The 14404-nt window shown below is 43.5% G+C and overlaps 1 protein-coding gene across 4 annotated transcripts in view; it reads right to left on the bottom strand.

The window, feature by feature from the left end:
- MARK1 (microtubule affinity regulating kinase 1) overlaps positions 1–14404 on the bottom strand; it is a 947566-nt gene that overhangs the window by 99930 nt on the left and 833232 nt on the right. For all 4 annotated transcript variants that reach the window (XM_069608596.1, XM_069608592.1, XM_069608593.1 and 1 more), the window contains exon 15: positions 5967–6137. In XM_069608596.1, coding sequence (XP_069464697.1) covers positions 5967–6137 — 171 coding nt within the window. The remainder of the gene's footprint in view (positions 1–5966; positions 6138–14404) is intronic.

Genomic DNA, 14404 nt, shown 5'->3' with positions numbered 1-14404 from the left:
AGTGAGGCTATTTTATTTGAGAGAGCCTGTTGAATGTTGTTGCACCAGGTTTTGTCCTTGATGCAATCATCAGTTGGGGGCACAGGAGATTCCAGTTATCGTAAAATGGAGAAGAGCTCTTTCGTGCCTGATTTGGCATTGTGTATTCTGGTATTAAAGATCTCTTTTTTGGCATTCATAATAGCATCTTTATAGGAAGAAGCTTTCAGGGTGAATTTATGTTTGGTAGTATGAGATGGGGCTTTTCTCCAGTTGGATTCAGCTGTTCTCTTGAGATTGCGTAATGCCTTTAATTCTGCCGAGAACCATTTGTTCACATGGGTTGTGGGTTTAGTCGTTCTTAGCTTACACTGAGCCATTTTGTTCAGGGCTTGGTCCAGTGTGTTGTTGTAAACGTCGACTAATGAAGTGACGTAAGTGTTGGTGGGGTTGCCCTTTATGGAGGCGATAGGTTTTATCAGTGGTCTCAGATTATCTATGGTGATAGTACATTTATTTCTGGCTAAGGTGGTCTTTCAACCTATGCTTCAGCTGCAAAGTTGGCCACGACCTAGTACGAGATGATGTCTCTTGCTGTAAACAGTTTGGCCCCTCTGAAACAAAGAGTTACAAAGACACATCCATCCAAAATTTGGTATTCTTCTGAAATTCATAATGTACAATGTCAGAAAAATAGTGTTCCGGAGATAGAAGACGATCTACTGAAGATAAAAGTAGCTGTACAGGTGCTGTTAAGGGACATAAAAATGCCATCTGCTCTGCTAAGAAACTATCCTATGACAACAGAATTAAGAGAGCTACTTCTAACACTAAGGAACTGTTCAAGATCTTGAGGGAGTTGGAAGATCCTCTTTCCGCCTGTCGCCACAATTACAAAAGATACTAACTGGTACACTCACATCCAGAATTCCACGATGTACAAGACTGAGAAGATCAAGGGTGACATTGCCAATAATTTGAGCACCCTAAAAGGCAGTACCCCCCATGCAAGATCGGAAGACCGGTTGCCTCTCCTCCCCCTTTCAATTTTGCGCAGGTGGCTGAAGCTGATATTCTGGACATCTTAGTGAGGATTAACAGTAGAGGTGATATCTGCCAAACATCCGTTGTCAAAACCTTGTGCGTCACTACTTGCCTCTCTTATTACCAAATTTGTCAATTCCTCCTTCAAAGAAACATTCACTAGATCCAAATTTTGCATGCAGCTCATTACAAACTCTGCTTTCCTACTGAAGATTCTGGACAAGGTCGCTTACCGCCAAATTCAATGTTTTTTATGTCTTCTTAACATCATAGGTCCTAAGGAATCGGGTTTTAGAAGTTCTTATATTACTGATTCCACTCTTCTGGACTTTAAAACTAACAACTTGCAGTACTTTGACAAAGGTAAAACCGCTCTTCTGATGCTTCTGGACCTAATTTCAGTGTTCGATCTTGTGAACCATACCATCCTTGGAGCCAAGGAGGATACCCCGGCGGCTGCTGCTCCTCCCAACCTTGGTTGGTTAGGAGGGAGGGCTTTCGGCATCTTCTACACACAATGTAGGAGCCTTCCTTGCCTCATGCTTTCTGCTTCAAAAGGTTTCTGGAAAATAATGGTTTCTTGCCAAAAACTCAAGGTTATGTACCTCCTTGCAAACCCTTCTTGGTTTCCCGTCTTGCTCCCCTCGTTCAGCTGCTGACTCGAAACTGCTGTTCCTTCGTGTGCTTTCCCTCACTCAGAGTGTACTCTCGTGCTCTGCCTTTTATCCGTGTGGGGAAGTTTAATGGAAGTCAGGTGTGAGTGATTGTCTGTAATTGCCTGACTTTTGCCTGTCCATACTAGCGGGACATGTCAGGTACACTGCTTGGGCGAGTCTGTTTTCTCCCAGAGCAGGCTGTCCGTGTGAAAGTGTTTATGACGGGAAAGGGGAGTGCTTAAGTTCCCACGTATCCTACCTAGTAAAGGTGTTACAGGGGGAGGGATAAGGCGTATCGTCATCCGGTGTCCCACTCCGCAAAGACCTCTCACCCAGGTGATCCTCCCGCACTGGTCCACCCTCAGAGTCTGGTTCCAAAGGTGACGGCCGTGCCCTGGCCACCTGAGAGAGATCCTGGGGACTAGCGGGTGATTTACCTTCTAGTTTCTCACAGTGGGTAAAGGTGAACTTAACTGGCCTCAGGTCATTCAAAATAATGCGGGTCAAGTGGTCTTGGGTCTGCGAAGGTCTGATCATGTGTCAGTGGCAAGGAGATTCTTACACTGGCTGCCAACTGAAAGAGGATGCTTCGGACACTATGCTTTACCCATGCCTGCCTCCATGGGAAAGGACCCGTCTATCTTTCGAATCAGTTGTCTTAGCTCCCCTCTAGACGATGCTGAGGTCTAACAACTCTGGCCTGTTCCAAAAGCCAAATTATCTTTGGTGTCAGAAGGGTGTTTCCCCATGGCAGCCCCACGCCATTGGAATGCGTTGCCCCCGGACCGAAAGTCCTGCACTTTCCTGGACACTTTTAAGCATATGCTGAAGACTATTCTTTTTGAATGACTACTCTCTATCCTGGCATGCTTATTTTCCTAACTGGTAATCCAAAGCTGTATATTTTTGTTAGCGTGTTCTGTATCAGCCCTTCTATGCTCGAGGGCCCTGTTCCAGCGGTTTAGAAATAAATGAAATAAATAAATATATTCTGTCATTACAAGAGAATCTATCTCGCTCAGCCATCATCATCGCCACTGAGTGCCATATACTTATAATGCTGGATCAAGGAGGCAGTATTAGCTCCTATACACCAGGCCAATGGGCGCTAGTGACAATTGAATGTATGTCATTTACAAACTTCTCAACATGTGTCCTATAGGCTTCCATTAAAACGGGGCAAGAAGTTACAATATGCCTATTGGTTTCAGAGTGATAATCTGAGTTGCATAATCTACGGTTTCGGCCAAAAAGACCGAATCCAAAAGTCTGACCCATCGAAAAGTTGTAAAACAGATACTACTAATTGTTCTACTTACCAAAAGTTCAACTTTTGGTAAGCAGAACATAAAAAGGACTGCGGGGCTGTCGCGCCGTCCCCCACAACACCCCGCTCACTATACTATACAGTATAGTGAGTAGGGATTGCGGGGGACACTGACCCGAAGAAAAATAAAAAAAAGTAAAACATTTTTTAAAAAGGAAAGGACCCTGCGGCGCCCTTTCCCGATCACGAAAGTGAAAGGGAACAGGCGTTGGAGGGACATGGCGAGATGTAATGCAAGGTAGGTAGGGGGTGGGGGGTGTTGGGGGTGTGGGTAGGGCATGGGTTTGGGCACATTGGTAATATTCAGGGGAGAAAATACCAAGGATTATTTCGCAAAAATTATGCTTAGTCTTTTCGTCCTCAAACATTTTGGGCATTCAACCCAGAATCTAATCTACACAGTCCTCTTATTCCTAGTTATTTTTAGTTGCGGTCCAATTACCGAGAGTATAGTTACCAGGTTTAATCTGAGCGAAAGAATAAAATGTCCAAATTGTGGCAAATGATTCTTAATGAGGTATGGCTGCGGTTTATTGATCGTGCATGTATATCCAACATGACCAACCTAGGATTTCAATGTATTTAGGTGTACAAAGTTTTTGCACCAATCCCATAAGCCCAGTTTGTACTTCTAGCTGGCTCACAGCTTCATGCAACTCTAATGCTCAGTCGGCCGTCCATTCCGTTATCTCAAAAACTTCCATATTTATGAGTTCAGACTCTCCCATTCTGTGAACTTTAGTATTTTCCCTATTTTTGTTCAAAAGTTTCAGTAAAGGACATATTGGATCCTTCCTTAGTTTGATGTACATCATACCTCTCTTCAGCATAAGCGAACACAACAGGGACATCAGGCCCAGCTCGGTACTCATTGCCTCAGCTGGCCCACTCTGTGCTAAACCCAATACATACCTCCAAAATGTTGCTCTAAGTATGTCCAGCTTCTTAAGATCTTTAATATAGCTCACCTCCAGACCATACAAAATTCCAGGTATAACCACCTGCTTTTAAATCATAATAATCCCTTTTAATGTACATCCACTCGTGTGAAACGCAACATTTTTACCCATTATCGCTAATGCCCTGGCCCTATTCTGTTTACCACTGATGAGTATCTTGTTCCTTACATTTGCTTCCTCAATCCGACATCACAAATAATTGTATTTGGGCATCCTTTCGATTGCACCACTACGCAAGTGCAGATTACTGTACTTTCTCCTGTTAGTCCCAAAGACCATATACTCTGCCTTGTCTAGGTTTAGTACCAAGTTATCATCATCTGCAAATTTGACGGCCCCAGATTTCATAAACTTCTTGACTTCTTTATATACAAATTTCAGTTTTGTATCCTCTTTTGTAACATCATTGGTCCCGCATTTATCACTAATATATTTTTCCCCCAAACACTCATACTAATTGGGTTAGTCTTTAAACGTTCATTGGTGCCCTTTTTCTGTTTCAATAACGTTAATCTGTGCCCCTTTTCTGTATCAATACCTCCCACATGTTTTTAGTGATCCCTTTAGACAGTGAAACAAAGAAGCATTGCCATTTCAAATTGTGTAATTTAAATAGTCTTCTCTTTATCCAATTGTTCTACTGGTTTTTACACAATTTAATCACGGCAAATACCTCACCGCTGATGTTCTTTTTGAGGCGTTCGATTGCTTATCGTAATCTCCTCTTTTCGACTTTTACCTCAAGGTCACAGGCTACGTTAGGTTTACCTCCCTCAAGTATCCTATGATTCCCACCACATATTACTGTAGTTTGTATGCAGTTCTCAATCCATGCCAGGAGTTCTTTATTTGCAGCATGCTCAATATTTTTACACTTACATTCATGGTCCCTTAGGATTGTGCGGCTAAATTCATCTATATTCTCTGTCTGCATAATTCATTTCCCCTGGTTATTCACGTCAACCTCCCCTATTTTGTCCCACACATCCGGGTTACCCTCGATCCGCATCTTTAGATTCATCATTGAGTGGTCACTATAATGATTCGTAACTACTGATAACTTACACACACTATCTAAAAGCACCGGATTAACAAAGACATACTTAAGGGTAAACTTTTTTGTACCATTCAACCACGTGGTTTTGGCAGGAATATCCCCCTTGGTGCGACCGTTAAGCATTATCAAATCCCGGTCACCACAGAATTCTACCCAACTCCTTCCTTTGATAGTCTGTTTCGCACACTCCAAACTACAACTTGCATTTAAAATCTTAGTCTCAGTAATGACAGATTGGGCTTTATATCTTGCATTGAAATCACCTCCTAATAGTATCGGGCCCTCAAGATTATCCATGCACCATTTTGAAACAATTACATAGTTTTCCTCATGTATCTTTGCCGTAAAGTCATCCCTATTCGGATTTAAGAAGCCAAATGAGTTAGTTACGACATAATCACTTTTGAACACAGATGAAGAACTATTCAGCATTATCAAAACTCTATAACCCAGTTCGCTCATAATGAATTAAATCGTGAGAAGACACCTACAAATAAGAAGTGTTGCATGCTTTTCGGTGCAAATAAAATACATCCGACTAAAAAAGAGAAAAAAAAACCTTGACCAGCAGTTTTAGTACGAAAACCAGAAGGTACATGATTCGCACAATCGTGTTGTCAGCATTGAAGATTAATTTGAATGCTAAATCGAGGACAATTATTTTCCCTTTAAAATCAGATTTCTAAATAATCATACCCAAGAGGCGGTGGAAAACGAACTTTCATATTTTAACTATTAACATCAGTTTATTGATAATATTTATTAATTTGGCATTATCCAAACCAAAGCGTTCGGCTTGCAGAATATAGAATCCGTCCCTTCTGAGATCAAATAACCATTATTCTAAGGGACATTTGTTTCAGATTTGATTATCTCAACTACAAAAGGGGTGTGAAGCTCTTTATGATAGTGTGAATGTTTGATTCAGATAATAAACTCCTTACCTCGGTCGATACACTTCAGTGCCATCTTTGATAGTTGGCAACGGAACTTTGCCTGGATGACTAGAAGCAGACATGGACTTCTGGTGCCGAGGTCGTGCTGACGGTACAGTGGACCCAGTTGTCACCGCAGACCCTGCAGAGGAATTACTGCTTGCAGACATTTCCGTTAAGCTAGTGAGAAAAATCAGAACAAAGACACAAAAATCAACAATGACGCCATAACTTGTATAACCTATCGCTCCTTGAAACCCTTGTGTATAGGCACGTTACAAATGCCATATCATATAAACAAAAAAATGATACAACGAGTTCAAGCAACATCAGATTGTATAGTACGACAGTAGATTATCTTGCTTATGCCAAAATTATAATTGTTTTCAAATTTATCACATGATTTTAAATAATACCCTAAGCATTTGTTCTCTTTCATTCAACATGCACTAAAATAACTATATTGTCTCTTACCCTAGGAACCCAGGACAGGATATTAAAAATGTGTGATCCCAGTGAACTTGCAGGATATTATAAAGCACATGAAGCAGTAGGTAATGTTTCTTGGATTGCACTTAATCTTTCGGTCACCCCGTAAAATACAGAAAGCTATCAATTGGACATATATCGTAATGCAAAGATGAATGTGGGTCAAAATGCAGCAAAACTGATCGATAAAAGAAAAGGTTTCTTTATACCCAAATCTGACAGACTTTTCAACATGAAAGTGGCCTGCAACTTGGGACTCCCATTTGCTGCTCCACATTCAGAGTATCGCCAACTTTACCAATCCCAAATGTTGTGAGGGACAAAGTGACACTTTCCAGAAAGTAGCAATCATATCGCATTCCGCCAGGCATTAAGGAATCCAATCAGAAACACACTGTCACCAAGTATCACTGCCCTTTCTGCATACCAATTAAAGAGCCAATGCAAATGGGATGGTAGGACAAAATGGTGGCTGTAGATGTACAATAATAGGTGAAGGTCTAAAGTAACACCTTAGTAACCTCAGCTGCTTCATAATACTGCTCACCTACGGTTCCATTATTATATTTCAAAGTTTATTTAGCAATTACATAAACAAGGTATAATTTTATAAGCCAATGTCAATTTATACTAAATTTGTTCTGCAATTACAAAGTTGGCCTCCTTGGACACCGGCAATATTATTGACGTTACATCACACGCACAGGGGACTCATCGTCCTCTTTCCATTTTCTGTGCATGTCTTAGCCCACTCAGGTATGCGCACCCTATATTCTTGGTTCTCTTTCCAGCAGTCGTTCTCTGCTTATGCCAGAAGCATCAGTCTTGTTCTCACTTAAGTCTGTCTTGTGACTTACTGTCTAGTTGGTATGGGCTTTAGCAGAAAATGCACTAAATGGACGCTCATTGAGAAATCCTATTTACTTGCGCAGTATATGCTCTGCATGATAGGTAACTGAATCCATGTTCCAGCTTGTTGAGACAATATCAGCAGAGGTTACGTGTGAAGGGGAGAACAGTCAATGTACACTGTTGGTCTAACACACAAGCCCTGGAATTCAGAATTATTTATGCACTAGCATGATAAAGGGCACTCATCTGATAGGTGAACAGTAGATAAATCTTGATGAATTTCAGGAACTAGCATTTCAATTAATCAAAATGATTTTTTCCAAATTTTGGAAGTCCAAATGGATCAGAAGTTACTGTCTTTTTTGTGTCCAATGAAGTACACGGATCAGGATAACAGTGGTACGCCAACTGGACAGGTGCAAGCCAACATAACTAACATTTCAAAAGGTAGTGTCTTGTACTGAAGAACGTTCTGTGAGGTTAAGTGCATAGGAGGATCGGAGGAAACAAGATGGTAAGAGTAAACAGAGACATAATAAGACAGGTGGAGCAAGACCATTGATAATTTGGCAGGCTAGTAGAAGGAACCTGAAAAGGGAGTGGTTGTGCATGCAGAGACAACCATAATGATATCAGTAACTAGAAGCGGGAGATGATCTGGGACGGCTGTAGAGAGTGTTAGTAGCCAAGCTGAGCACTTTCAGTAGAGGGAGAAAGGAGTAGAGAGGAAGGCCAGGAAGAAGGCTTGATCAGTAGTCAGTTTGCTATGCACAATGGTGAGATTAGAGTTTTCATTAGAGCAGTTAGTAGGAATAAGACGAATTTCCAGCAGAGGCAGTGTTAGGGATATATTGTTGTAGTAGCATGTTGCTATCAAAGAGGACCCCTAGTTTGCGAGCCTTTGGAGAGGGGGATTCTTTAACTAGTTTGCAGCATTGTTGGATACAGTGTACAATTCATCTAGTAATCTAGTAGTAGGTTTATGCATCGGAGTTCCTCATTGTTCGATGGAAAGATTTTACAAAGCAATTGGCTGGTTTTGCACAATCTTTTTGTTCTCTGAATGCATAACCTCACTGCTCCATGAACATTCCCTGTGCTCGTGCTTGTGGTGAATGGAAACACGCAGGCAATTTAGTGGACTGCTTTACATGAAACTTTGTAATGAACGTCTGAAAATTGTGGGCAAATGTTTGAAACACAAAATGTATCCATGTGTATTGTTACAACGGGTTTGTCTGCTAGCTATGGCTGTAGCTCGCTGATCTTTATATTGAGGTAATTGGCACTAAAAAGGCACTTTTATATGCAAGATGCTTCACTGGGCGTTTGTGGATTTTATCAAAAGACAGCATCATTATGCTGTGCAATACAGCAAACTCTGCCTTGAGTAGGTGGAGCTGCTCTAGCTTTGTGAAAGGTCTGCACAGTAGTATGTTCACATTGGTATTCAAAACTGTACGCAGTGTCCATACCGTACTGTGTTGAGTATCCACTGATCAAGGGTGACTGCCTCCCATGGAAAGGTACCCCATGCTTTGAGTCATAGCTCAGGGCCTGTTCTCGCTTTGAAAGGGGCTCTTCATCCACATCATCTTCCTCGTCTCTACTGGCGATATTGGCCTTGTTGAAAATGGTTTTGTTGGAAACCTTGTTATCCCTCTGGCCAGCTGCTTTTGGTGGTTTGAACGCCTTGGTTAGCCTGGTGGTATGAAGGGCAGCTGTCAACAATTTCGGTTCCATGTGTTAATATCCCCACAAAAATATCACCATACAACAATGGCGCCTTTTTCTGCAGCGATATTAACCCATGGAACCTGTGGGGGACACCTCTGCAACACCCAAATTCTTATAAAGGAAGCGCCCCCCGCCGCAACCCCTTCTCTCATTTGCCCCATAAATAAGCCCCACAAATAATATCGCCTATGGCCTTTCCCGGCGACCATGTATATATGGCGACGTTATTTGTGGGGATATTACCCGATACCACAATATCATCATCTAGTACTTTTAAGCAAGGCATGGTATCAACAGTAAGAGACATAAATGGCCCCAGTTCAAGGGTGTTTATTGAACTTCAAAAAGGGTTTTAAAAACACCTATCTAATCCTAAAACTAAAGATGGGAGCAAGCTACGACCATTAAATTATAATAATGCAGTCCTAGTGGTGTCTTGTCAAAACAAAAGGGCCTATACTAAAAGAAAACTATTGCCAATTCTTCTCTCTAAATACAAATAGTGTGGGAAACAATGGTATGTAAAAGAAAGAAGTGTTCAAGAAATGATATGTCAGGATATTCAGGCAGTTGGCCTTCCTTACCCACGTTTTCAGCACGGGACAAGATGGTACACTGGAGCTTAGCAGTGTCTCTGGCTACTCTAGCACGAGGATACAGTTCAAACATTAGCATCAGGACCTTCCGTGCCCAAATCTCTTTGCCTTTCAAAGTCTCTTCTTTTAGAGAGCCTGATGCGACAAACAAGTTATTTTCCTCTTAGGATTTCACACATACTCAATTTCTAAGGTGATTCACTATTCACCTCGGATCCCCCTCAGCTGGGCTCAGATCCCCTTTAACACAATGCTTGTAAGATTTTCATGTATCCAATTTCCCAGATGATTCGCGGTTCACCCCGGATCCCCAAAGCCAGGCTCAAATCCGTTTTACCGCAATGTTCAATCAGTCTCCCTCTGCTGGGCTCAGACCAACTTAATTCACTTGGATCCCACTCAGTCGGGCTCAGATCCGTTCCAACACAAGGTTCAATCAGACTCCCTCAGCCGGGCTCAGACCAATTTAATTCACTCTAACAGAAACTTGCATTAACCCAAAGCTTTCAATTGATCTCCCCCGTTCGGTCTCGGACCAACTTTATCTACTTTGTCATCAACTTTCTTGGCAGTATCAACATCGAAGACTTTCGATTGTCCACAGGATTTTGCTTGACGCGCTGCAGGACCACTTCAGTGCACAGTTCTTTGCCACTCTTTCACCTTTATCAACTCCCAGTTGGATACCTTACCTTCGAATGAGCATGCGAGCGGTGCCGGATAACTCTGTCAAAGGTATCGTCTCTTGATTTCAAAGTTCAATCACTCATCTGTTCAATTTTACTTGCGTTGCTTATCACTTGTGTTTCATACACTGTTCGCTACAGAGTTCACCATACAATGTTGCCGCTTGCAACCTTGGCTACAACACAGACCGGTCTGGTATCGGTCTCCCCAACTCACTGGCTGTGTTGATTTCACTGGTGCTGCTTTATTGTAGGAGCCAAGGGCAGTACCACAGCAGCAGGCCGATTCTCCCCACGCTGATTATCGTTGCGGCAGGGCCCCATGTATCTCAGGCACAATGCAGGTTTCTTCAGCCTGGTTTCCTGGGTGCTTTCTATTCTCGAGATTTCATGAAATTAATGGTTCCTTATCGAAAAGGGTCAAGGGCATTTCCCTCCTTGTGATACCCTTCTGTTTCACCATCTTTCTCCTCATGTTAAACTGCCCTCTTGGAACTGCTGTTTGGTGTGCTTTGCCCCACTTGTTCAATGCCCTCCTCCTCCTTTGCAGCTCCCCATCTTTATACACCTGGGTCATGTTAAAAAGCTGCAGGTGTGCGTGATGGTCAGTAATTGCCTGACCATTTTATTGGGTATCAGGTATACCGCTCAGGTATTAGTCCATTTTCTCTCATAGCAGCTGTCCGCGAGAAAGTGTTCATGTTGTGAAAGGGGCACTGGGGGGGTGGGGGGAGAGCCGAGGGGGGGGGATTTGAGTTCCGAAGTATCCTACCTGATAAGATGGGGTAAAGGTGTTACAGGGAAGGGGATAACGTGCCTAGAGAGTGCTCCTATTGTGCTTTAGCTAAAGCTTAATCCACTGATCTGCCAAAAAGAAATTAACAGTCTTGTGTTTTTTTTTCAAGTATTGCTTGCATCTCGGAGCGAAACCCAATGTAACGCCACCAACAATGGACAGCAGTCTGTTAGTCTATAACTACGTTTGCACTATAAGAGTGCGGCCGTATTAGATGCCTGGTGTCGTGCAGTTCCAGCTACATGCAGGCTTCTTTTGATGACTACATTTTCTGACAGATGCCTCCCCTTTATAATGGCTTGTGTCTGTGCTTGGACTCCATCAGTCATGTCTTAACAAGGCTTGCAAGTGTTCCCAATGTACTTGATAATACCTAATGACTAGTGCGGTGGCATTGTTAATGCAAACATTATATGCTGCATTGCCATGGATAGCACAGAAAAACACTCCCAAGTCTTTGAGTCATTTCAAGAGTTTTCGTTTTCTATGTGGGGCCTAGCGCCATCCCTCTAATTTCGTCTCCCTTGGTATTCTCCTTCATAGCCCAGGCCTCTCTAACCCCTGGTTAGTGCTACCAAATGGCAACCCCTAATATCCAACTCCTGGCTTCTCCAAATAATGGCCCCCTAAGTGCAGGCTATCTAAACTCCCTCAGGGGCTTCCGAGCTTCCCCAACTCTAACCAAAGGTTATTGTTCTAGTGGAAGTTTGAATAGTGCCTTGACCTTGGTCTGTTGGATTCGACTGTTGGTCATGTCCACTTGCCTCCACTCTACTATTCTTACTTCCATACTCCTCATCCTTACTCCTCCCACCAGTCTACCGTCCCCAAGATGTTTCACTCCTCCTATTCTTTGTCTCCACCCTTTCGTGTCATGTCTCCTCCCACTCTACTCCCCTACACCGCTCTTCCACTGCAAACCCTTCCTCCACACGACTCCCCTTCTCTACTCTTGCTACTCCACTTCTCCCATCAACACTACTCCCCTACGCCCACCACTACTCCTCACCTCCAACCTCTACTACACTCTTCCTTCCACCACTACTACTCGGTCACCCTCCTTTCACCCAGTACCATTCACTACATATTCACTTCTTACAATAACTCCTACTCACTCGGCACACAAACACGCACAAAGTGCAGAACCACTTTCACTCTCAAATCAATACCTCAGCTGCTCCAGCAATTTCATTCACAGTCCGCTACTCCCTCCTTTCTCCTGCTGGTCTCTTGGTCATCCTCCACTTCCATCCTCACCCAAAAATTCCACAGTGTCCCTGGTTTAAATATCCCTACTTCTGTGGGGTTTGGCCACCTTTCCCTACCCAGACTGGGCTCCTCTTCCTCCCTGGGGTGTGTATATGAGCAGGTGAAAGTTTGTAAAAGGGGACTAAGTTTCACCTTCTGTCTCCGCACGGGCTTGCCGTGTAATGACCATGGTGGCGGGGAAATTTCATTGTCCCAGATGGAGGCTCTATGAATCGTGCTGGTAAGTTTGCGGTAAGGAATCTCTTTTCCCCTTCTCTGTCCCTGTTGGTCAAATTAACCTGATGGTGCAAGCTGGCTGGCAGACTCCGCTGCGCTCGCAACACAGGTTCCCGTGCTCTTCTAAGGTGCAGCTGCAGCAATTGGCTCCCTTTAGGGTAGGTGTGCAGCTGCATTTGGGTCGATCATCTCCTTATCTTCTCTTTGCTATGCAGAGTGGGTTGCTTTGGTGTTGGCTAACTCACGTGACCTTCATTGATGTTAAGCGGTAAGGTTGGAGATAAGTGCCTGCAAACATACATGCTGGCACAAAGATTGGGGGGGGGGTGGACAGGAACTGGGTTCCTCTCTGCTGCCACCGTCCACCTCAAGGGTAGGACTGGCTTTGGATTCCTCCCTGGTAGGCCTCCGACCCCCGGCTGGGAGGGGTTCCCCAACACCTTGAACAGTACAGGTTAAAGGCCTTGCCACACATAATAATGCACTGGTCTTTTGTTCTCCTTATCTGTTGGGGTCTCTGATGTGGGCATAGGCGTTCTGCAGTCTGTGTGTGCTGGTAGCATTATCGAATCCGACTGTTAGGCAGGATTGTATGCAGTACCCTTTGGGTGCACTACAACAACCCTGACCACCTGGCAATAGGAACCCAACCTTTGGTATAAGCTTGTACTACACAGGTTGGTAGCGTGTTGAGCAGCCAGGCTTATCTTAAGAGGGGTCAATGTGAGCTGTAGGGCAGTTACACAGAGATTCACAGTGACAAGTATTCAAATAAACACTTACACACAAGGTTTCTTGAATAAAAAATTATTAATGTATTTATCAGTCAGTTAGAATAAGCCTTCTTCGGAAGGGGGCAATATAACAGTAACACTCAAATACACTTAAAAAATACACACTCTTAACATTTCTAAATCAGTAAGTACCCTTTTGGGATGGCCCACAGACACTACCTACACCTACACCCTCAGGTGACTTCAATAGTTAGGGTGCTGGTGACATTAATATATCACTGTTGCATTGAGAATCAGGTTTAAGAGCTTGTCAAAGAGAAAGGTTATTATGACAAGAGATCTCACAAATATTTCTCAAAGCAGGTAAGTAATTTTGTAAACACCCCCCCCCCCAATGCAAAGTTAGTTAACCCTTTCCTGGAAGGAAGACCAAACACATTCACACAGGGAAGAGCAGCCATTCAGGGAGCCAGGCTAATCCAAAGTCAATTTGAGAAAAAGTCTAGGTGAAACTGAAGCACTTCTCAGAGGTAGGTGGTCTTGCACAAAGTTTTAAAAGTATTTGTAGAGAAGAATTCAAAGTAGGGCACAAGCTGTTTAGGCTTGTGAAGTAAAGAAGCTGTCAGCAACTCCACAGAGCAACCACAAGTCTCGCCAACAGAGAACATGTGTAGTTACACAACAAGAGGTAAGTTCTTTTCTGTACAGTACCTTTAGGTTGAAGAAAAGTGGATGACCTGTTCCTGTATGGCTCTGCAGATCCTGGTTTTCCTGTGCCTCAGTCGTGGGGACAAGAGGGAGGACTTCTGGGGACTCCTGCACTGCAATGGGATGGTCAACAACCGCAACCGGCATTCTTCAAACAAGTGGCACTTCAGTGTTTCAGCTCCTCGAGTCTACCACAAATAGCAACACCGCAGTTTCTGGCTGTCGAGATGGACTCTCCTTGCATATGTGGTCCAGCACTCTGTTGAGGTGGCTCAGGCTCGGTCGGGCCTGCTTCCTGGGAGTCCAGAGGATCTTCCTGGAGCTCTTGGCCAACTTAAAAGCAACGCACACAATCTGGTGTTCC

Source organism: Ambystoma mexicanum, chromosome 4q, assembly GCF_040938575.1.
Source record: "Ambystoma mexicanum isolate Mex_15411 chromosome 4q, UKY_AmexF1_1, whole genome shotgun sequence".
Taxonomy (NCBI): Eukaryota; Metazoa; Chordata; class Amphibia; order Caudata; family Ambystomatidae; genus Ambystoma; species Ambystoma mexicanum.
This window is presented reverse-complemented; position numbering and strand designations above follow the sequence as displayed.